General features: G+C 40.7%; 1 protein-coding gene across 1 annotated transcript in view; it reads left to right on the forward strand.

The window, feature by feature from the left end:
- The first annotated feature begins 241 nt into the window (after positions 1-241).
- TSPAN13 (tetraspanin 13) overlaps positions 242-25,491 on the forward strand; it is a 28,631-nt gene continuing 3,381 nt past the window's right edge. The window contains exons 1-5 of the mRNA XM_080665307.1: positions 242-537; positions 19,927-20,094; positions 20,750-20,830; positions 21,954-22,067; positions 23,356-23,469. Of these exons, the coding sequence (XP_080521433.1) occupies positions 475-537; positions 19,927-20,094; positions 20,750-20,830; positions 21,954-22,067; positions 23,356-23,469 (540 nt within the window). The 5' untranslated portion in view covers positions 242-474. The remainder of the gene's footprint in view (positions 538-19,926; positions 20,095-20,749; positions 20,831-21,953; positions 22,068-23,355; positions 23,470-25,491) is intronic.

Below are 25,491 nucleotides of genomic sequence, written 5' to 3' on the forward strand. Positions count from 1 at the left end.
GGGGCCTAGAACTGTGAGTAGCTGTCGGGTTTCTCCTGGCCAGCGCGGATCCCCATCCAGCCCCGCCCTCTCCTCCTCACCTGCTCCCCAGGAAACCACAGCGAGGTCGAGTCACCAGCTCCAGCTGCGGCTTCCTCCCCTGCGCCCAGGGCCGCCCCGCCCCTCCCGGATCCCGACTGGCTGAGCGCACTTATTTGCATATTCCTACCTTTGTTCCCCGCTGGCGGCCAATCAGCGCGCAGGGCGAGGCGGGGGTGCTGGGCGGGGTTCGGGCTCCAGCTGCTGCGGCCGCAGGTTCCCGAGCGGGTCGCCGCCGCCCTGGGCGCGCCGCGCACAGCTCCCCAGCCCCGGGTCCTCCCACCAGTGTCCGCGCGGCTCTCCCGGCTCGGCCAGGCCCCGAAGGCAAAGACAAAGAGGCTGTTCGCGAGCGGGGGCCAGATTTACCTGCAGTTGCCGGGAACCACAGGCTCCAAGATGGTTTGCGGAGGTTTCGCGTGTTCCAAGAACTGCCTCTGCGCACTCAACCTGCTCTACACCGTGAGTGTCCCGAGCCCCTTCCTGCCGGCCTGGGGGCTTTGCACCTGCTCGGCCCGGTGCTCCTGGGCTTCCCTGCCTGGCCGGCGGCTCTCTTACTGCATCCCACGCCCCCTTCCCGTCTGTCCACGCTTTGCGCGCACCGGGCCTCGCCTTCACCCCCCGAAGGCGACCGGGAGCTGACGCTTGTCGCAGTCTCTTCTTTTCCCTTATTGTGCAGCCGCGGTCTTTGTGGCTCGCTAGCCCGGTCCCTGCCACATTGCTCCACCCCGCCCCCTCACCCACCTCCCTGCCATTCAGTTATTTGACCAGACCTTCCCTCGCGCTGACCCTTCTGATACTCCCTCCGGCTTTCCAAAGCCATCTGGGGCGGGTGAGGAGGCAGGAGAGGGGGCTCGGGTTTGAGGACCGTTTTTGCAAAATAGCGTGATCTGCAATGACGAGGTGGCCTGTGGAACCTGTGCATCTAGGTTATCTCTACGTGCTCCTGTGGTTTCCATTGAGGCCACAGAGGGGGTTCACAGGATATCCGCAGCTTCCGAAGTTTGTTTTGTGTTTACATAAAGGGATGTCTTTTTTTTGGCCGGTTTTGCTCCTACTGGATGCTTTTTCCATATGTCTCCCCTCTCATCAATATCCGCACTCCATTTTAAACGAAATCTTTCAGAAAAATACGCGAGCCTCCACCCAAGTCGTTTCTCTCCCTGCCAACCAGCTTGGGCCTTTTAGTTTTCACGCTGCAGTCTGTCTTTGTGGTTCTGGAGCTCAGTTCTGGGTGAACCGGAGGATGGGAGAGCAGGTTTCCGTTTCTCGACTGCGTACCACGTCCCAGGCTTGACATAGGAGATTTTTGTTCACCATCCTGACATCCATCCCAGGCAAGGGGTATTGTTTAAATTCATAAGATAACAGACCAAAAGGGTCTGAATACATTTCCTAGCTGGATGCTGGCGAGGCAGGAGTTAGAACGCAGGCCTTGGGATCCGGATCTTCCCACAGGCTTCTCTACCAGAGGGGAGATACTTCCTCTGCTGTCATCATCCCTCCATCACAGAGGCTTGCTTCCTTCTATAAATACACCTGGCCTTTGCAGCCCCCGCCCTGAAAACAAACCCAGCTCCCCTGCTATAGCAGTGAGCTAGGCCACCTGTGCAAGCTTAGGTGACGTCTTTGGAATGAAGAGGCTGCCTTTCGGTCACCAATAGGAGCGGGAGGCTGGGTCAGTTTACCATTACTGGCCCTTTGTATGTGAACAGGACGGCAAAGCTTTGAAGGCAGGACAGAAGCTGGAATAAAATATCCTTTTTCTGGTTAGTTAGGAATCTAATCAACATGGTCACTAATGGTCGACTTGGGGAAAACAATTCTACAGCACCTCACGTGATACAGTTCCTTGTAATTGGAGATCCATGGCAAGTTTCAGATTAAAATCCACCTTTGTCTTACCTGAAGCATGCTTACCACGTTGATTATTTATTAAGTAAATGCTGACCAATTCTCCAGGTATTTCCTTTAATTCGCATGAATGGTCTGCTTAGAACTTCAGATTCATCGTTTTGTGCTCTGACCTCTGCCACCCACCCACCCCTCAATGATTTAGTCACCTGTTCACCAGACACTTATAGTGTCTGTTTATAACAAGAAGGTCTACTTTGCATATTACTTGACTGAGATGTCTGTATATAATGTGTAATATGAACATTTTTAAATCTAATCCTATTGTTTTCAAATTATATCATTTCTACTTGTATTTACTATGTATCAGGAAAGCAAGGAGAAAGATAATTCTAGGAACATATTAAGACTTTTATACCTACTCTAAATTATTGACCATTAAAGTGTATTCTGTTGATTTTAATAGCTATGCAATAAAACTTAATTAATTGGGAATTCACAGGACTATAAAAATGGTTAGCCCTTTTAAATCCTAGGCTTTGTAGACTAAAGGATCTTTCTTTAAATGAATTAGTGTCTATTTCTTATACACCGTGAACAAGCTAAAATAACTTCAGCAGTTTAAGTTGGAGATGAACGAAAAGTAAATGTTGGACCAGGTCTCAAATAGATGCTGAAAGTGTACCAGGGCTATTATTTATATTCTGGATTTTTCCTGGTATCTCCCTCAACATTTTATGAAGACTCGAGAGACATGCTTTTTTTTTTTTTTTTTTTTTTTTTTAAGGCAAGAATAGGAGGACCCTTAGGTAGGATCCGATCCCACCTGAGTCACCATCTCTAACATATGCTCAAAAATGCAGGATTGGGCCTGAAGTCATTTCTAAAAGTGTTTAATCATATCAGAATTGCATAAGGAGTGGCAAGGGTAAAGGCCACGGCTTGCTGTGTCATCTCTCTTGTGTTGAAGATTTTCTTGAGGAACTTAGGACTCTACCAGCCAAACTGTCCTTGTACTCAGATGGCCTGCTAATAAGCCTGAGATTAGAGCAGAAATTCTGATCAGTTCAGAAAGCATGTCACTAAAATAGGTTGTAAGGAACATTCCCCAAACGTGTCATGGACATTTGATCACTAGACAAAGGTGCATGTTGTCCTTGTTGTTATGGTTTGGTTGTTTTAATTAATAGGATCCTTAGTCCTGAACGACTGTAAATGTAGTAATATAAACAGTTCATAAGTATGGGAAGAAAGGAAGAAGCTAGTCTCATTGTGCTCCTTCATGAGAAAGAGAAGGACTTACTTCAGAATGTTCACATTTAAAGAAACTGAGCCCTGGCCGGTTTGGCTCAGTGGATAGAGTGTCCGTCCACCTATGGACTGAAGGGTCCTGGGTTCGATTCCAGTCAAGGGCCCGTGCATGGGTTATGGGCTCGATCCTCAGTAGGGGGCCTGCAGGATTCTCTCTCATCATTGATGTTTCTATCTCTCTCCCCCTCTGCCTTCCTCTCTGAAGTCAATAAAAATAGTTTTTTAAAACTAGTTTTTTTTTAAAAAAAGTAAAGAAACTGAAAGTTTCTTCTTGAGTACCTACTATGTGCTAAGCAGTGTTCTCAGTCTGGGAACACAACAGTGACCAAAACTGGGCTTTAAAAGCAATATGCTTTTATTAAGTCTCTTTTTTTATTTGCTATATTTCCTACGTATGATTTCAAAAGTTTTATTCAGTCAATAAACATTTGCCTACTGGGTGCTGAAAACTGTGGGAAATAATAAAGACATACATAGGCAAATACGTACCCATTCTGTGAAGACAGATCTAGTTGAGATTCATGGAGTGGGAAAATTAAATGCTGTAGATGGGAAGAACTGCCTTCAGGTGAGGTAACATTCAGGGGAGATCTTGAGGGTTAGAGAAATTAGGGGAGTGAAGGTCTGATTGAATTGGGGAAATGTAGAAATTGCATGGGTCTTTTTTACAGAGCTTTGGATAGAAATACAAGTTAAAATTACTTTGGGAAAATGGTTTATTTTATCTTTAATAGTTTAAAAAATAATTTTGATTGAAGGTATTTTGGCAAATGGTGAAAAATAACTTAAAAAGTTATATTAGTGATTTGGGAATTTTAGAAAATAAGAAATAAATGATGTATTACAATATGTATAACATTTTGAAGATTTATAATACGTCTCTTTGTGCTTCTTAAGCAGAGTAAAGACTTTTACGAATTGCACTGTTGAGATTATATGTAGTTGAGATTATATGTAGATTATATATGTAGTTTTAATTAAGAATGTAAGGAACAGAAAATAAGTTAAAATGTGGTCTTAACACGAAAAAGGCAACTTCAGAAGTTTCAGTTTTGTGTCTTTTTCCATAATCATTCTTCTAAAAATTTTCCAAGTTTATTTCTATTGATTTTTTTGTTGCGATTTTTCCCCTATGAATGACTTCGAGTGCTTTAATAAAAATTTCCCCCAAAAAATAAAATAACATTTCCATGCAGCACCAATAATTATACTGATTTCTGTTTCTTCCAAGATGCACATTGTAAAATGGGTAAACATACCATCTTTATCAGATCAAAACATATCTATCTATGCAATTTATGGGGAGAAAAAGCACTGGATTCAGGAAGAAAACTCAAGTTTGAACACTAACTCTACAACTTGCTTGGAATGTAACCTTGGGTAAACAGTTTATTTGAGCTTCAGGTTTTTTTGTTCATTTATGAACTGGTGATACTTTTTACTCTTCCCTTATGGGGTTATAGTGAGGATAAAATGAGAGATGTGGTTGTACTACAGAAAAGAAAAATTAAATTGTTATAAGTGGAAAAATTGAATTACCTTAAATTTCTGAATTATAAACTTGCATATATTATCATGAAGAAATTTTCAAACTAACAGACTAGTGGTGTTAACTGATGCAGGCACTAAGCAAGCAAGAGTTTATAGCTCAAAATAGTAATAATCTTGTTGGATATTTTAATGTGTGGTTAGGTTTTTTTTTTTTTCTCTGCCCTTGTTCAAACTACTGGATGAATTAAAAATACTTAAGTGGTTGCTGAATATTTACTTGCATTTTGAATTTAAAAATGATTCATTATTTACAGAACCTGGAGTTTTCACATGATGCTGTTGTGCTGATATTTATAGTCTGCCTTTGTGCCATTTATGTTTGTAAAGTTTCCCAGCTTTTGATTTTAAAACACAGTAACAAAAATGTGCCACTTATGTCATTTCTCACTTGAAATGAGATTATCGACTTTCACAAAATTTAACTACATAATTGAGAGGCATTTACAAAGAAACAGTTAATTTTGGGAAAAAATGTATTTCAGCCTATTTTTGAAAAGTGAGATTTGAATATTTCAGTGGCTTAATTTTACATACAGTTTTAGGTGGTTTAAAAGTGGGCCATCATCACTTCAAATACATTTGAATTATTGGTAAGAATAGACTAAGTTGAGTTTCTTTTACTTTTTTTTTTAATCACATATTACCTGAATTCATCCTCCAGACTGTCTTACCATACTAAAATGAGTAACCCAAACCCACTTGTAATAATGGATGAAACTCTTGGAAAATAACCCCAGATTCTTTAACATGCCATGCACGATCTGTCACCATCTGCTCCTCCCATCTGCATCCTTTTATAGATTTCACCCACAGAGAAGTTCCCAAATATTTTGCCCTTTCTTGACCTTCTGTCTCTGCTGATCTTCTGCTGACAACCTGTAATGCCTTGCTCTGTCTTTGTGAAGTTACTCAAATAGAGCCTTTTCTTTCTTTAGTCAGATGAATTGTTTCCTTAAATTTTCACTTGTGAATCTTAATACTTGAATGACACCCTAAACTAGTTCAATCAGGATTCAGGCAGAGGGGACGAGCATGTGATTTTTAAAAAGTAAGTTATCTAGTTATCTTTCTCTCTTTATATATCTCTCTATATATACATTACAGTGAAGGCAGAGAGCCCATATTGTAAGATTTTGTCTTACTTTGGCTTTGCCATTGACCCTATCAATGCTCCAGATTGTAGATAGCTGTGTGCTTGCCTTTTCCCAACTAGATCACTAACCTTTTGTTGGCGGACATTATAGCTTCCTGTTTGTTGCATCTTTCAGTGAGCAGCATTTTTTAACAAATATGTTTTTATTGATTTTTAGGAAGAGAGAGGAAGGAAGAGGGAAAGAGAGAGAGACAGACATCAATGTGAGAGAGAAACATCGATTGGCTGTCTCTCGAACGCTCCCCTACTGTGGATGAGCCAGCAACCTGGGCATGTGCCCTGACGGGGAATTGAACCAGTGACTTTTCGATGCATGGGACGACACTCACCAGCTGAGCCACACTGGCCAGGACACATGTGTTGTTTTTTTTTAAACACAGAACCTATACTCTCTAATTATTTCCTGAATTGAATTTGCAGAATTGGCTGCCCCCTTTCACCAGAGATCAAGCATACCTAATGGTGTATAAAAAATGATAATTTGATCAAAATTAAATGTGGAAGACAGCCAAATATTTTAAAACATGAAAGTTATCATTGGGTTGAAAATAGTAAAATGTAGGCACTACCTTTATCTACTTATAGAATCTAATATGTTTCTTGAACTACTCTTTTTTTTTCTTTTATTGTTGGCCAACCTTCTATATATTTCTGAGGTTCTCCTGAAACTTTTTCCAACTTCCTATAAAATTGTACTATAATTATAGTTGGCTAGGGTTTTTAATATTATTAGTCTAATATAAATGTATTAGGTGAATTCAAATAATTTTCTTTCATTCATTCTCATAATAAAGAGTGATTGGGCATCAACAGCAGTGATCAAAACCAAAATCAAACATCCTGCCTTCATGAACCTTATATTTATGGGGGGAGATGGATGATAACCAAATGAGTAAATAAATTATATATCGTAGTAGAAGGTAAAAACTTGCTATGAATTAAAATAGAGTCAAAAGAATGAAGAGTGGTAGGGGTGGGTAGGGGAGGAGAAGTATATAGTTTTATATATTGTGGTCAGGATTAGCCTGCTTGAATCAAAGACTTGAAGGAAATGGAAGGACAAGTGGGCAAGTATTTAAGGTCAAGGATCTGGCCTTTGGAAGGAGCCTGGAGGAGTATTCGTGGTTTATGCAAGGGGCAGAAAGGAGTGTGACTGGGACAGAGTGAGCAGGGGGAGGAGTCATAGGAAATGAGTCAGAAGTTCTGGGACCCAGAGTATGAAGCGTCTTCCGAGCACTCTAAGGACTTTGTGCTTTTACACCAAGTGAAACTGGTGTGTTTGGACCTGATTTTCATTTAACAGTGAATTGAGAATAGCTTATAGATGGCAAAAATGGAAGCAGTGAGATCACATGTAAGGCTATTGCAGCAATCTAGGCAAGAGGTGACGGTGGCTTGGACCCGTATGATAGCAATGGAAGTAAGAGAAATAGTCAGATTTGGGGTATATTTTGAAGGGGCGGGGGGTCAACATAATTTCCTGATGGATTGGAATGGGGGATGAGAGAAAAAGACAAGTCACAGATTACCCAGGATTTATGGCCTAAGCAACTGGCAGGATAGATCTGCTATTAATAGGAATGGGCAAGACTGTGGGTGGAGCAGGTTTTGGGAGGAAAATTAGGGGTTCTCTATTAGATGGGATGCCAATCAGATACCCAAGTGGAGATCTCAAGTAGCAGTTAGACTAACAACAATGGAGTTCAGGGGAGAGGAATAGCTGGAGGTTTAAATTCATGAAGCCATTAGCATTAAGAATGATATAAGAGTTGAGACTAGCTGAAATGAACAAGTTAGGATAGATGGAGAAGGGCCGTGGTCCATGGATTGAACCAAGGATGCTCTTATAATGAAAGCTTTGGGAGACAAGGAGGAGCCAGCAAAGGAGTGTGAGCAGGAATGGCCAGTCAGGCAGGAGGAAAGCCCGGTAGAGTTTGGTGTCCTAGAAGCCAAGTGCATATTGTTTTAAGGAGATAGAATTGAACATCTGTGTCAAATGCCGCTAAGTATTTAGATGAAGACTAGAACGTGATACTTGATCTATGAAGTAGTCATTAAAAAGGGCAATTATCCTTTTATTTTTCAGATTATAGACTATGTACCCCTCAAAAATAAAGATCTGCTTCCCTAAGTGCCCAGCACATGGCTTGCATATGATTGACATGTAGTTCATGGAACGAAGGAATCACTGCAGGGCTCTCCTGCCCACAACTCCACTTCCTGTTGCCCAGACTGCTGCAGAGAAGTCCAGGGGTCCTCAAACTTTTTAAACGGGGCCAGTTCACTGTCCCTCAGACCATTGGAGGGCCGGACTATAGTTAAAAAAAAAAACTATGAACAAATTCCTATGTGCACTGCGGGCCCGGGACGAGTCGGCTGCTAAGCAGGACAGGCAGCGGCACCCGGCGGGCCGGATAAATGTCCTTGGCGGGCCGCATGTGGCCCGCGGGCCGTAGTTTGAGGACGCCTGATAAGCTATAGTGTTGGAAGTTTGTTGGCAGCTGTGGGTGCCATCTCAAACTAGTTATCCTTGGAAAATGACAAGTCAAGGTCCCTTACTTCTGATTCCCTTTGTATAATTTCCTCTCAGCAGTTATTACTTACTATATATTTTGTGCCTATAAGCATAAAATAATCTGCTTGGCACAGCGAAGAAGAATATGTGACAAAGGCATGGTAGGCTTCTGGTGTCATTTGAAGAAGGAAAATTAAATGAAGAACTGAGGTCTTGGCATCAACACTAAATGTCTGGATATTTAGCAATATCTAGATTTATTTATAGAATTTTCAAATTTCCACCCAGATGTTTAGCATTGTAGAAACACGTGCTTCATCACCGCTGACGTTTTCTTTAGTTTCCACATTAAGCAGAAGTTCAGAGGGCTAGGTCAGTATTCAAGTATAATTCCTCACTGGGAATGTTGAACCTTAGAGAGGCAGATCGTCTGAGGCCTTTGTTTTCTTTTTTGTAAGGTCTTTTATTGATTTTTAGAAAGGGAAAGTGGGGAGGGAGAATGAGAGAGAAAGAGAGAGAGAGAAAGAGAAAGAGAGATATCGAACCCGCAACCCTGGTATGTGCCCTGACTGGGAATCAAGCCCACGACCTTCCAGTGCACAGGACGACCCTCCAGTCAGGGCTGGGGCCTTTCTTTTCTTTATACATGTGTGGATGCTGTTACATTTTGGTGGCGTAATCCTTCTAAATGCTATTACTGTTTTATATTTCTTACCCTCCACTACCACCACCACGCTGACAAAGCATTTTTGAATCATTTAACAACAGCATCAAATCCAGTTTTTTCAAATGTTTCACGTTCCCTTTTATCTTCAGTCACTCACGTGCCCTGGTAGAATTTGGATGCTCAGAAGAAGAAAAAAGTAGCTGTTGTAGAAAGAATTCCAGTCTTTCTGTGCATCTTGTTTTTGAAATGTAGATATTCATTGAAAGAAGGAAAATCTTTTTATAGGTTCTATAGAGAAAGAATAATCTGGAACATCATGAGGCTGGATTTTCTTCTCTGCAAATACTGTGTAGGTTAGGGAGTAAGCTTTTTCTGGTCCTTACCATATTTTGAGTGATGTTATAAGTTCCTTTCTCCAGCAGTATATTTTTGAGTACCTTTTTCTGTTCCAGGCACTTAGCCAGGTGCTAAGACGATCAGGTCTACATGAGCCTTGATTGTATGGCACTTACAGTGTAGAAGAATTCAGAGTATGGCTGGAGGTGGGAAAGTGTCTCATGAATCACCTCAGAGGTAATCCAGGCCCTTTGCATTCTTGGACTTGTCAAGCTGGGATTTGGACTTTATGCTAAAATTAGAAACAAAAGATAGCCAGTGTGGATATGACTTGATCTTACACTGGCTTTGAGGAAAAGACCATTAGAGAATACCATATTAGGAACAGAGTTCAAATGTAAGTAATAGAAACCCAATCATTGCTAAGCTTTATGATTTTCATGAAGCAACATGTCCAAAGCAGGTGCACAATTCAAGCGTGTTGTCTAGTCCTAGTCTTTATCTGTTTCCCTGCTCCATCATCCTTGGATGTGACTTTCTTCCTTGGCACCAAATTGCATCTGTAATGCTAGCTCTCATGATTTGTTCCATACCAGAAGGATGATGCTGTAAAATGCTCTCACCTGGTAAAGTTGAGTAATTTTTTGGGGGATGGTAGTAGGGGAATAGTTTAATTGAGATATGATTGACATATGATAAGCTGCCAATCTACACTAATAAAAGAGAAAGATGCAAATTGACCATACCTTCACGACACCCACCAGCCAATCAGGAGTGATTATGCAAATTAACCCAACAAAGATGGTGGGTTACTTTGCATACACAGGCGCCGAGCGGCCGGGGCGGGATACTTGTGTTGTCGACATGGCGATGATACAGGTGTTCCGTACCTCCCCAGCTGCTCTGGGCCTCTGGGCAGCATGGGAAGGTGGAAAGGTGGCTCCGGGCCGGAGCAAAGGTGGTGCCAGCAGCCAGGGGAAGGAAGGCCCATTCTTGCATGAATCTTTGTGCATCGGACCTCTAGTTAAGATATAAATTTAATGAATTTTGACATATACACCTGTGAACCCATCATCACATTCAAGATGTTGAAGATTTCCATCGTCCCCCAAACTTGGCTTATCCTCTTTGTAATCCCTCCCTCTGCTCCCAGTCTGCAGGCAACCACTAACCTGCTCAGCAGTAAAATTTAGGCTGGAGTTAAATTTGGTAAGTGTAGAAAGGGTGCTTGTAGAAGATGGCCTAAGACCACGGTCGGCAAACTGCAGCTCGCGAGCCACATGCAGCTTTTTGGCCCCTTGAGTGTGGCTCTTCCACAAAATACCACGGCCTGGGCGAGTCTATTTTGAAGAAGTGGCGTTAGAAGAAGTTTAAGTTTAAAAAATTTGGCTCTCAAAAGAAATTTCCATCGTTATACTGTTGATATTTGGCTCTGTTGACTAATGAGTTTGCTGACCACTGGCCTAGGACATTTCTCTGGCTCATTGATTTCCTTGTTGTTTCGGAAGGTGGTTACAGTGGTGAAGATAGAGTCAAAGCAAATTTGCAGGCATTAAAAAAATGTATGCTAAGTGCTTGCAAAATGGAGCCTATGTTAATTAGAATTCTTCATGGCTTATAGACGAGCTTAAAAGAATGTGTTGGCAAGGTAGCATAAACTCTTAAATATAATTGGACATCCAGTAGTTGTATCATCAAGTGTGACTGGATCAAGGAGTTCAGAAAAGGCCAGAATTCTCTTGCTCCTTCTATCATTTCTCAGCTCACCTTGTCTCTGCTTAGATTATTTTTGAGGCTAGATCTTTACATGTGCAAGATGGCAGAATCAATTTTAATTGTCCTTATAGCCTGCTATGCCAGAGGAGCCCATTTTCAAAAATCTTTTCATATCCCTGTATTATCATACGAGAGGCCTGGTGCATGGATTCGTTCATCAGTGGGGTCCCTCAGCCTGGCCTGTGGGGATCGGTCCAAAACCAGCAGTCAAACATCCCCTGAGGGGTCCTGGAGTGTGAGAGGGCACTCTGCAAAGTTGCTGTCACTTGGCAGCTCCTGCATTGAGCCTCTGCCCCCTGGTGGTCAATGTGTGTCATAGCTACTGGCCAGTCAGCCGGTTGCTTAGGCTTTTATATATATATAGATAGATGGGACATCCTGATTGACCCTATTAGTTTATGGACCCATTCAATGGATCAATCACTGTGGATAGGAGGATGAGCAACTATGATTGATGGGCCAGAATCTTGTGTCTCTGCTGTTGGTAGTGGTAGGAGGGGGCCGGTGAGACACTATGATTAAGAGTTTTACAAGAGCTGAAACCGGTTTGGCTCAGTGGATAGAGCGTCAGCCTGCAGACTGAAAGGTCCCAGGTTCGATTCCGGTCAAGGGCACGTACCTTGGTTGCGGGCACATCCCCAGTGGGAGGTGTGCAAGAGGCAGCTGATCGATGTTTCTCTCTCATCGATGTTTCTAACTCTCTATCCCTCTCCCTTCCTCTCTGTAAAAAATCAATAAAGTATATTTAAAAAAAAAAGAGTTTTACAAGAAATGTATGAGCTGGGTTGTAAAAGCAGCAGATGTCCACTACAGAGCTCACTTCTCCGGCAGCAATTTGTCTGGTTCTTCTATTCCTAATTCTAAAACATTTGGCTAACTCCTTACAGAAGCGCCCACTGAAATGAATTATGGAGAACATTATGCACAATATACTTTTTTCTTTATTCTGCAATAGCATTGCATATATCAACCCAGAAGGTGCAAAAATACATGTTTATTCGTTTTAAACAATTTCATTTGCTAGAGTGAGTGAAAAGATAAAGGCTTTTAATCTGGAGTTGAACTTCTGGCTCCCCTACTCCAGGCAATGCACCATGTACTTGTGTGAATGTAGTGCATGTGCCAGCATTTCTAGGTCAGGCAAAAGAAAAAGAAAAAGCGCAAAATGAACTTGGTAGTTGACTCATAGAAAGGTCGTTTGAGTTAGAGAACCTCATTGTTCTTTTATCCCTGACCATACAGCCAGGTCTAATAGGGAGTAAGTTAAAGAGATGCTATTCAGATGCATCTCAATCTGGCTGCAAAGAAAAAGAAACTACAATGTCTTAGGCAAGATAATATTGTCTTTAGTATTACACCTCATTGTTAAAAATTACTTAGCTGTATTGTTGGGCACTATGATATAATCCTACAGGGAGAAAAAATGCACCGAGCAAATAGTTTCCCACCGTTGTGCCTCTGTGTCACTGGGCATGTCATTCTACTACTTTGATTTATCACCTCTAACATGAAGGGACTGACTAAGATCACTGGCCGTAGCTTTGTGCCTCGGTGTTCTGGGCTATCTCGTGAACCTTGACTGAGAATTGCTATGTCCTTCCCCCTAGTGCCCTCTGTTTCTTCCCAATCACAATGTATTCATGTGCGTGTACAATGATTTTGCTCCCACCTCCTTCTCTTAGAATTTGCTTGGGGAAGCAATGCCAGTTGTAGACACTTTTATATCTTGCTTTGGCATGATTATAGTTCTTGTAATCGCTCCTTGAAAAGCTCTTTTCATGATTCACTTTTCTTTGTTTTAAAGGGAAAACAGGAAAGGTTGGCGCTTCCTGCTCATAAAAACATTGCTATCAACGAGTTAACAGGTCCATAATCTCTTTTTATCAGCATCTGTCTCAAGGGAAGGAAACTATTTGTCATGGGTCTAAATTTACTTTCTATTACAATTGTCTCATAAGGAAACTGTTGTTGTTGAACAAAAGATTCCTGCAGTTTCTGTGTCTCCCAAGTTCTAGTGACAAACAGAGGCTTCTAAATTATACAGTTAGAATTAATTTTATTGGAAGTTTACAATGGTTAGATCGCTAGTTTGGGAGACTTCATTATAATCCCATTCTCTTAAAAATTACAAACCAACCATAACATAATTACCACTACTCAGAAATAGTTTAATTATTATCTTTAAAGAGTTCCTTTATAGTAACAGTAAAAGAGGCTAATAATCAAATCTACTTAGTTGCATATCATAAATCATCAGGTTTTACTTCTAATTTAAAAAGTGAATTATGACTACTTGGGGGATTTTTGTTATGTGTTGAAAATACCAGTCACATACAAGAAAACATTTATGTTGTTTTCAAATTTTTAAGTAAAAAAAACCTGACATACTTCGTTGATCAGAAAATGATTAGCTCAAATAAGTTTATGTTTGGACAGTTTCATAGTTGTAGTAATAAATTCAAAATTTGTTGTGCATTGAACAGTTAAAGCTACCTTTTCTCCTACCTTACAAATGAGAATGTGTGTGTGTGTGTGTGTGTGTGTGTGTGTACGTGGACACGTGTGCGCGCCCAGGCGGGCGCATGTGCTTGGGAATTGGATATCAGAAGGGGGTGCAGTGGTGTGGTATCTTGTTCCATACATAAAGCACCCAAGTATGGCCTACAGCTTTGCTTTCTGTCACAAACAAGTGGAGATGCAATGAGTTATTGCCTACTGACTTCAGGTGTATACCACCTTTTCAAAGCGTTTCTTTTCCCTAAATGGAGTAAATTGTAGGAGAGAATGTGGATAGTACTTGGAGATGCACAGATAGGAATTAATGTGAAATATCTGAGAGACAGATGAGATCTTGATGTAAGTAGCTGTGTTTGGGGAATAGTGAGAACAAACTGGGTAAGGAAAGCTGGACCAATTTCAGAGGAAAGCAAAGCAGAAGAATTTAAAATTGGTTCTGTTACATTTTCGAAGCTAGTTTTAATCAGGAAATATTCCATATGCACGGAAAATAATATGCGCTCTCCATCCCATCTCCCGTTTTTCTCCTCTCAAAAGAAGTTACCATCCTGAAATCAACATCTGTCATTTCCACACATATTTATATCTTTATGACAATTTGACCTATTAATCAGCCACAAAGAATATATATGGTATTGTTTGTGTTTGAAAATTTATACATATATACATGCTTGATCAATATTTATACAATTTTTTCAGATCTTTTATGTTTGAAATTTATCAACTTAATAGAAATGGATCAAAATCATTTGTATTCTACTGTGTGATCACACCAGTTTATGAATTCCCTTGTCATGGTGTTGAGGTTTTCAATTTTTTACTATTACAAATAAGGCTGCGGAAATCCTGATATGTGTCTACTCCACTTTTTCTTAAAAAATGATTTTGCTGAAAGCTTATCAATTTTTTTCTTTTTTAATGAAGCTTTATTTATCCTTCCTCTTACATGTTTCTCTTCTTTCTGTTTTTATTGGACTTGCTCTGTTTGGCTCTTTTTCAGATCTGCATTTTTAAATATAGTTTTGCTTTTCCCCTGTTGTTTTTATTCCTTTTATCTTTTTTAGTGAGTTTAATTTTAGTCTTGGGAATGCTAATTCTTCTTTTGCATCTCTGTTGGATTTTTTTTCTTTGTGTTTTGTGATTTTTGATTGACAACAAAGTTTTTATTTATTTTTTCCTTTGGGAATGGTGTCAGGACTGGGATTCAGAAGCGCCCCTCCTGAGTCATTCTGGATTTGTTTCTGTGAGCTTTTCTCTCCTAATTTCATTGCAGCCTGCGATCAGCTTTTATCTAAATTGCTTGGCTTGAAGGTTGCTGCCTGCCTGGGAGTGTACATTTAGACTCTAGACATGGGCATGGAGGCTTGGTGTTTCTTTCTTGCAGAAGGCGTTTTGCAGAGACTGAAAATCTTGCCTCTCTTCCTGGGTGTAGTGGTGCGGTTTTTCCATAACCCCTTACACTGGAAATACAGCTTTCTGGAGGTCCTTCCTGGGTAAGGGTCTTAGTTCCACTTCCTGGTTCTGCCTGGTTTAAAACTCAAATCCTTCCTCTTTAAGGGACTGGAAGTCCTTCCCACCCTCTCCTGGGCTACTCACAGCCCCAGTTGTTTGCTTGTAGTTCTGACTTTCAGTTCTCCCTTTCTGGCCTGTGTGACTTTCTCACGGTTTCTCTGTGCTCAGCTATGTGTTTAAATTAAATGTTACAGCCTTTCTCAATATCTTAAAGTATCTGTAGCAGGAAGGATTCTGTGATGACAATTTGGGGCCCACCTGATAATCCAGGATAAGATCCTAATTAAGTCACATCTTTTGTCATATATGATACACTTTATCCTGTTGCTATGTAAGGTAATAGTCACAGTGTGGATGGACATTTTTCAGCCCTCTACCTGCTCCTTTACTGTATCTTTGGCCTGTTCTAGTTATCTGAATGTTTTGGATTATTGTCTGAACTCTGACCCATCTTTAGAAAATCTCTGACATTGCGATTATTTGTAGGGACTTGGAAGTTTTCATTTCTTCCTACACTGATCTCTAGAACAAGAGTCCACAAATTACAGCCCGCGGCCACATCCATTCCATTGCCTATGATGGAATAGCCTGCCAGCTGAGAATGGTTTCACAGGTTTAAATGGTTAAAAAAAATCAAAGGAAGAATATTTTTGTTACACATGAAAATTACATGAATTTATATTTCACGTCTTTAAATGAAGTGTATTGGACCCTGCCCTGCTCATTTATGTGGGTATTTTCTGTTGCTACTTTCCTGTTAAAGCTGAACAGTGATCCACAAAGTCAGATGATAGATATCTGGCTCTTGACAGAGAAAGTTTCCAACCTTTATTCTCCTCAGGATGTCTTGTCTTTGGCTTTAGAGCACAGTGGACATCGACCGTTGGTACATGAATATTTAACTCGTGGTCAGAACTTCATTAATATAGTAAGGATTTGGTATGAGTCCCAAAGGATTCTTTAAAACCATGGGGTTAGAAGACTTTTAGGTATCACATTATTCATGCTTCAGAACTTTTTGGCTCTAAGACTCATATAAAGAAAGATAGAGTGATAGTGCTGCCCCTGAATCTAATTGAATTAAGACCTAGAGATCATATCCAGGACTTGAAGTTGGCATGTGTGCTGGTTAATTTTATATGTCAACTTGGCTAGGCTGTGATGCTCAGACGCTTGTGTAAGTGCTAGTCTAAATGTTGCTGAGATGGTATTTTTTAGATGTGATTAACATTTACATTCAATTGATTTTAAGTAAAGCAAATGATCCTCTGTACTGGGGGCCTCATTCACAATATATATATATAAAAAAAATGAAAGCATTAAGAACAAAGACTCAGGTTTCCTGAGGAAGAAGGAATTCTGTCTAAAGACTGTATCATAGAGATCCTACCTGCATTTCCAACCTGCCACCCTGCCCTATAAACTTCAGACTTGCAAGTCCCCACAATAGCATGAACCAAGTCCTTAAAGTATATCCTGTTGGTTCTGGTTCTCTGGAGACCCTGACTGATACAGCCAGGCACTTTGATGTGTGGACCATCTTCAGTGTTTGGTTTGATGATGCAGTAAAGATGCTAAGCATAGCCCTCCCTCCTCCCTGAGGTGAGGCCTGTCCCTGCATCATCTCGCCCTTCTTGCTTCACACCTCCTTCAGGTTCTGCCTTTTGCACCTCGTGAAAGGAAATGTGCTATATTTAGATGCCGCAGAGTCAGAAATAAGTTCACTTGTGATGGGGCAGAGAGGACTTTTTCTCAACCCAAAGCTGTTCGAAGTGCTGAGAAGATTGCGAGTGAAATGATAAAAACGAGACAGAAGCCAGTGGACCTGCTGATAAGAAGCCGTTGAGAAAATGAGAGGGACTATGCACATTTCTGGGTAGCAGAATTTGTGAGAATATTTTCCCTCCCACTCTCCTTCTAAAAAGAAAAGCTTTCAGTGTGAACTAACTGCACTGGAGGAGAAGCCCTGTATCCCCATCACTGTGTCTGTCATGCTTCTGGTAGTACTTTCATTCTCAAGTTTTTCTTCTTTGAAATAAATGGATAAAGATACAAATATATGTACTGTTTGTCAATATTTAGGAGTTTGACTTGTATCTCTACGTGTGTGAAGTTATATATGCCAAGTCATTTGAAATTTGTGTCTAATAAACTATGATCACATGTATCAAAAATTATACATTTGAGTATAAAAAGACTCATTGGAATGAGTGGTGATTTATTTTTTATTTTGAAAGTTTTTATTAGGCCTTGAAATGGTGCTAAAAATACTACATTTTTATTTATTTTTATTTCTCCCAACTGGGTTTTATACTATCAACTTGTTCCAGGAAATGGTGGACTTTCCACTGAATTGAAGATCCTATCTCATTCCTGTTCCCTCATCCCCATCTTTCCCACAGATCTAAGCTATATCTTCCATCAACTAATTATAATCTTCATATGCACACTATTGATTTACATGTTATTTTAAAGAAATAATTGTAACTTTGAGTTTTTTAGGTAATGACAGATTTTTGAGGCGTGTTCTCTCTCTTCACTTGGTTTAGTTTTATAATATACAAAAGTGGGCAAAAGTAGGTTTACAGTTATTCATATGGAAAAAGACATGCAGGTTATGAAGACTACAATAGCTTTATTAGTTTAGAAGAATATCACAATGCAACTATAAATCTACTTTTGCCCACTCCTTTCTAATTAAAATTATCTATATATATAAAAAGCCTGTGGTCATGACGCCCTTACGCCGTAACGACTGTTCACCAGGAGGCTGCATGCGAGGCGTGCGCAGGTGGGTGGGGACTTGATGCTGTGTCCCCATGGGCGCCGGCGGGAGCTTGACGCTGTGTCCTCACGGGCGCCAGTGGGTCTGGGTCTCGCGCGATTTTGAGGCACACACAGGTGGGCGGGGACTTGACTCTGGGTCTTGCGGCGCCGGTGGGACTTGACGCTGCATCCCCGCAGACACCGGCCCAGACTCTTAACAAAAGGGAGGAGGGAGCTGGATACTCGCAATATTAAAATATTTCCTCTAATTAATTCCCTTTTAATGTGCACGAATTTCGTGCACTGGGCCACTAGTTGGAATATAAAATAATTTATACTCAGAATGCCATTTTTACTCTGAATACATAAAGTCTCTTATATTCCTTTCATCCAGAAAGTTCTAATGGTTTCTCTCCATATAGTGGGCCCTTGAATAATGCAGGGGTTAGAGCACTGACCCCCAAACAGTTAAAAATATATGTATAACTTTTGACTCCCCTAGAACTAAACCACTAACAGCCTACTGTTGACCAGAAGCCTTACTGATAACATAAACAGTTGATTGACACATATTTTGTATGTTATGTGTATTATATCTTGTATTCTTACAACAAAGTAAGCTAGAGAAAAGAAAATGTTAACAAGAAAATAGTAAGGAAGAGAATGCATTTACAGTACTGTAGATATTTATTGAAAAGCGTCTGCGTGTAAGTGGACCCACACAGTTCAAACCTGTGTTGCTCAAGGATCAAGTATATGTGAATTCTAATAGAATAGATAGTGGCACCTACAGCACTTTATTTCAGCAACAACTCTGTGAGAAACTTTTGGTGTCCCCAATGACCAGGTTCTGTGATAGGTTCTGGGGAGATAAATGAAAAGGTGGAAAGATGGTGGGGAGGGGAGTTTATTCTCAAGTTGCCCAGGGAAGGGTGAGATTAGTTAGTTGGGGAATAGGAAGGCATTACAGAGAAAGGTGCAGTCCAACTGGAAAGATAAGTGATTTCAATGTGAAGAAATCAGTATGTTAGAATGAAATGTAGTGGAGTCTAGAAGCTTTATATGTGCTATTATTTAAAAAACTTAAGTAGAAATCAGTTAGACTTAGTATAAACCAGAGGACCTCTGAGGCTTCATAATAATTTTGTAGGTTATTGTTAGTTTTTTTTAAAGCATGACTGAGGGTTGGTATAATTGGCTAACACAATGCTATCTACTAAGATCTTGTGTGCATTCTAGTGCTGAGTATTAACAATCCTATCTAATAAAAGAGTAATATGCAAATTGACCATCACTCCAACACACAAGATAGCTGCCCCCATGTGGGCACAAGATGGCCTCCACAAGTTGGCCAGCAGGGGAGGGCAGTTGTGAGGGACCAGGGCTGCAAGGGAGGGCAGTTGTGGGCGATCAAGCCAGCAGGGGAGGGGAGTTAGGGGTGACCAAGCCTGCAGGGAAGGGCAGTTGGGGGGGACCAGGCCTGCAGGGAAGGGCAGTTGGGGGGGACCAGGCCTGCAGGAGAGGGCAGTTAGGGGCAAACAGGCTGGCAGGGGAGCAGTTAGGCATCAATCAGGCTGGCAGGGGAGTGGTTAGGGGGTGATCAGGCTGGCAGGCAGAAGCGGTTAGGGGCAATCAGGAAGGCAGGCAGGTGAGCAGTTGGGAGCCAGCAGTCCTGGATTGTGAGAGGGATGTCTGACTGCCCATTTAGGCCCAGATTGGAGCGGGTGCAGGCTGGGCTGAGGGACACACACCCCTGTACACGAATTTCATGCACTGGGCCTCTAGTCATTTATAAAATACTAAGTGGGTGCCTGAAAAATGTTCTTGATATTATTATGTAATAAAATGAATGCTATTCCCTCTCTCTCCCCTCCCTTTTTGTTTGCTTTGCAGTTGGTTAGTCTGCTGCTCATCGGAATTGCTGCCTGGGGCATTGGCTTCGGGCTGATTTCCAGTCTCCGGGTGGTCGGTGTGGTCATTGCAGTGGGCATCTTCCTGTTCCTGATTGCCTTAGTGGGGCTGATCGGAGCTGTGAAACACCATCAGGTGTTGCTCTTTTTTGTATCCTTTCTTAAAAGGGCATTTTACCCCAATTGGGTTTGTTCTTACTTTTATCGATTAGTCTTTATCACTATCACTATTTAAAATTATCAGTAGGAAATTGTCAGAAACTCCTAGCAAGCCCTCTATGCATTTGTTCAACCAACATTAGGAGCATTTCTTAAGGTGAAATTATTGTGTATTTGCATGTTTCCAGTCTCTGCTGTGCACATCACGAAGAAGGTATTTTGGAAGTTCATTACAGTTTTGTTTACGTATGGCAAGTCCCGTTATACTGAACTAATTCAGGAACTTCTTCTTAGCCTTTTCCAACATATGAATATTTGGTTGAGAATTTTATAGTGATATATATGTTTACCTATTCCTCTTTCCTATTTTATATATGTAAGAATTTTATTTTAATCTCAATGAAATTCTTATAGGTCGGCTTTTAGTTAAATCATTATCATTGCTGTCAATATTTTTCTATACGCACTTGCAACTACAGTGTATTATCAAAATAATAATAATTATGTGTATTCTATTTAAACTTGCTCTAAGTGCCATTTGTTCTGCTTTCTAGCTGAATTCCTTCTGGTACATTCTAAAGCTGTCAGTACCTCTGTTTTACGTTGTTTTAACAGTGTCGAGAGATAACCTTAACTTTAATTCTCAGTACATGATCATTCTCTTACTTGTATTTATTGTCCAGTTCTCTGTATCGTGTGCTTGTTTAGCCCTGAACGAGGAGCAGCAGGTAAGCAAAGACTTTTCCCGTCTACTTATTCTGCCACCTACTACGTGTAGGAAAAAAGGGGAAGGCATAATTGAAAAATAATCTCTTCTTGCACGGAATGCCATTGCACTCGATATGGCTAAAATATTTTGTTCCTGATTGCATCAGTCCATTGATTTTCAACCGTTTTCATCTCAGGGCACACATAAGCTAATTACTAAAATTCTGCGTCACACTGAAAAATATAATTTTTGCCTATCAGATAAAAAACATAGGTTTAGTTTTGATTCACTCACACCAGATAGATATTGTTGTGTTGGCTGTTGTTATTTTTTTATTTGACAATTTAAGGGAAAAGAGGTCATTGTTGCTGACTAAAATAGTCAGGTATTGTATGTTTTGAAAATTCTTGCGACATGCCAGTTGAGAATCACTGCATCAGTGGGGCTGATTGGGATCCTAGAACTGTTGCTGTATTTTTGCATCTTTTAAAAGGAGTTTGCCCCACTGGGTAAAAAAGCAATAATGCTAACAGATGTTCACCCATTCTTTCTTCACCATTATGCAGTGAAACATTTACTCCAGAATGTTTATGGTTCCATTCTATAATTAATCTTTTCAGAGTAATTTGTAGAAGCATATGGTTCTCAGTCTTGGGGCAATGGAAAATTTTTCTTGTTATACTCTGAGGATTATGCCTTTCAACCAACCGGTTCTTTTAAATTGCATGTAAAATTTAAGAGTTTTTATTCTTGGGATAGAAACAGTGCCTTAATTTTTGTTGCAGATTGAAGTATAACCCTTTGAAAATGTTAATGATCTTCAAAAGAATATTTATTTTAAGTCAAGAATGGGGAACCTTTTTTCTGCCCAAGGCCATTTGGATATTTGTAGCATCATTCGTGGGCCATACAAAATTATCAACTTAAAAATTAGCCTGCTCTATCAAACATTTAACTAACTCACCCCTAATGCCTTGGCAGGGCCAGACCAAATGCTTTCATGGGCCTTAAACCGCCTACAGGCGGGACATTCCCCACCCCTGTTTTAGGTACATGCAGTATTAAAAATTGCAGGCTGTAGATTTATACATTTTTTTTTAGGGATGACACATTTTAATGTGTATATTCAATGGCTGTTCTAGGGTCAGCTTCTGGAAGTTGGCTGGAACAATACAGCAAGTGCTCGTGATGACATCCAGAGAAATTTGAACTGCTGTGGGTTCCGAAGTTTTAACGCAAATGATACCTGTCTGGCTGTAAGTACAAAGTATAGAATATTTTTTGGAGACATACTACATACATGTGAATAATGATGAACATAGAAGAAATGAACTTTCTCATGCTGAATTGTATTTTAAAAATGCTTTGCATGTGCCTAAATTATATGCCATGTATCATTTGTCCTCAAATATCTCCTTCTGAGATGACTGAATATTCCAGGGTCCTGCTAAACACAGATGCTTTTGGGTCTTTGCCCCTAATTCCTTCTTATTCACCTCCTCCTAGAACAGGGAGAGAAAGAGAAATAACAGCAGACCAGCCTTAGAGGTCAGAGGAGGCGTCTAAATATCTTTGTTTGGAACAATATCGGGGTGGTAGGTGGTCTATGCTAAACTGGACTTTTTAACTACTGATCATCCTCAGGGTGGAAGGCACATGGAACTATCTTTTTTTCCCTCCCTCTTCCCCATCACAACTTCCTGATTTTTTCTTTTTTGGGAGCTGAGCTAGTGATGGACCAATGAGCGCCATCCTTTTGTCCAGGCCAGCCCCAGTGCCAACCTGCTCCTGTCCGAGGATGGACTTGGAGCTTAGCTCCCTTAGGGGCATTCACATGTGTTTATATTTGGAGGAAACTCCTATTACCACCCCTCTGAGCCCTGAGCTTGATATGTCTTCAATGAGGTGTTTTTTTTTTGGGGATTATTAGTTTCTTATTGCTGGTAATACGTTGTCACAATGTAGTGGCCTGAAACAACACCATATATTACCTAAGTTTCCCTGGGTCAGGAATCTGGTTTTGACTTCACTGGGTCCTCTGCTCAGTAACCCACCAGGATGAAATCCAGGTGTTGGCTGGGGCTGCAGTCTCTTCTGAGGCCGGGGGTCCTCTGCCAAGCTCAGGAGTGTGGGCAGAAGTCAGCTTCTGGCGATCGTAGGACTGAAGTCTTGTTTTCTTGCTGGGTGTCTCTCCGCTCCCAGAGGCTACTCTCAGGTCTGACTGTGCCGCCATCTCATAATGTGGTGGCATCAACGTCGGCATGGTGATCTCTCCGTTCTGTGAAGACAGTTACTTATGTAATGCAACATAAACACGAACCTGACTCTCCATAGTATTCAGAAATCCTATCCACACTCAAGAGGGTGATTCTTCAGGGTGTGGGCATCTTAAGAGCCATCTTTGAATTTTGGATGCTACTGAAGAACCAAGGCCCCAAATGGGATAGAATTCTCCAGGCGTTAATTTGTTTTTGGGGGTGCAGTTTTTATCGGCTCTGTATAAATGTACTTTGAAACAAAAGTTCTTTTCTCTAATTGATTCAGAGCTGTATGAAAAGCGGCCACCCCTGCTCAACGTGTGCTCCGATAATAGGAAAATATGCGGGAGAGGTTTTGAGATTTGTCGGGGGCATTGGCCTGTTCTTCAGTTTTACAGAGGTACGTGCAAATAACTCAGTGGCTTCCCTTCTTTGTCACAGGGTTTCTTGTTGTATGTGGCATTTTACTTTAACACGTCACTTAACCTGGCCAGTGTGGCGCAGTGGGTTGAACATAGTCCCATGTACCCAAAGGTCCCTGGTTTGATTCCTGGTCAGGGCACATGCCCGGGTTGTGAGCTTGATCCCCAGTAGGAGCCGGCCAATCCATGTTTCTCTCTCCTCCTTTCCCTTCTCTTTAAAATCAATAAAAACATATTTAAAAAAAATAAAAACAAGAAAACACAAATTTTAGTCATGAGAACTTAATACAGGTAGAGAAAAACTGGAATGAGCCCTCTCCACGTTCGCCACTAGCTAGATCCCAGTTATCAGAATGCTGCCGCGTGATTTCTTTCTTTATATCTGGAAATTATTTTGAGAATTATTTTCTTTTGAGCAGCTTCGTTTCTTCTCCCCAGATCACGTGACCTTCAGTTATGCCTATTTTCTTTAAACTGGGCTGGTTTTTTTTATTTTTTATTTTATTATTTTTTAAAAATATATTTTATTGATTTTTTTACAGAGAGGAAGGAAGAGTGATAGATAGTCAGAAACATCGATGAGAGAGAAACATCGATCAGCTGCCTTCTGCACACCCCCTACTGGGGATGTGCCCGCAACCAAGTTACATGCCCTTGACCGGAATCGAACCTGGGACCTTTCAGTCCACAGGCTGACGCTCTATCCACTGAGCCAAACCGGTTTTGGCTGGGCTGGGTTTTTTTTTAAAGAACAGTTTTAGGGTCATAGCAAAATTGAGGGAAAGGTACAGAGGTTTCCCACATACCCCTTGCCCTATATATGCATAGCCTCCTCCATTATCACTATGACTCACCATTAGTGATACATTTGTTACAGCGAATGAACCTACAGTGACACGTCATAATCACCCAAAGTCCATAGTTTATATTGGGGTTCACTCTGGATATACCTTCTGTGGGTTTGAACAAATGTATGACACATATCCATCGTTATAGTATCATACAGAGGGTTTCCACTGCCCTAAAAATCCTCTGTGCTCTGCCTATGCATCTCTCCTCCCGCTGTGTTTAAAAAATTAAAATTTGTTAAGAATATAAACTCATGAGTCTTAGATTTCTGAAGTGTTCTTTCAGGGAATCCTGTTCAATATATATTTTTTTAAAATCTATTTTATTGATTTTTTTACAGAGGGGAAGGGAGAGGGATAGAGAGTTAGAAACATCGATGAGAGAGAAACATCGATCAGCTGCCTTCTGCACACTCCCTACTGGGTATGTGCCCGCAACCAAGGTACATGCCCTTGACTGGAATCGAACCTGGGACCCTTGAGTCCGCAGGCTGACACTCTATCCACTGAGCCAAACCGGTTAGGGCCTGTTCAATATTTTATATACCAAGTCCTTTTGAAACCCAGCTAGAGATTTTAATAATAATTTATGTAACCTGATATTTTGTGGATAATGAATATTTTATAGGCTCTGTCAGTTTAAACTTGTTTAAAAAAATTTTATTCAGTATTTCACAGAATCACAGATTCTCAGTTTGAAGGGATGAGGCTAACTGACTGATGATTTCCTATCATAGGTGAAACAATGATTTGATTCGAATTATTAATACCTGAAAATAAATTTAATCTACCAAAGTAGCATTGATTTAGAATCTGAAAAAAAAAAAAGTTATGACAACTAGTACATGCTCTTTGTAGAAACTTTAGAAAATACAGAAAATTATGGAGATGAAAGATTAAATATATCTACTAACTAAAATGACCTACTCAGAAAATAGTGAATATTTCTATTTTGGCATATTTCCTTTCTGCCTTTCTATATTTATACTTAGTAGAATGAGTTTAGGCTTATTCCTGCATACTCTACATTTCTATGTTATCAACAGCACTTTGGCAACTCATGGTTACTGGGTGTAGGTTCCAGAGTCAACCGAGTTCACCATCAGGACAAGTCATGAGCACGTTTGTAAGCTCAAAACCCTATTGATTCTT

Source organism: Plecotus auritus (genome assembly GCF_963455305.1).
Source record: "Plecotus auritus genome assembly, chromosome: 4".
NCBI lineage: Eukaryota > Metazoa > Chordata > Mammalia > Chiroptera > Vespertilionidae > Plecotus > Plecotus auritus.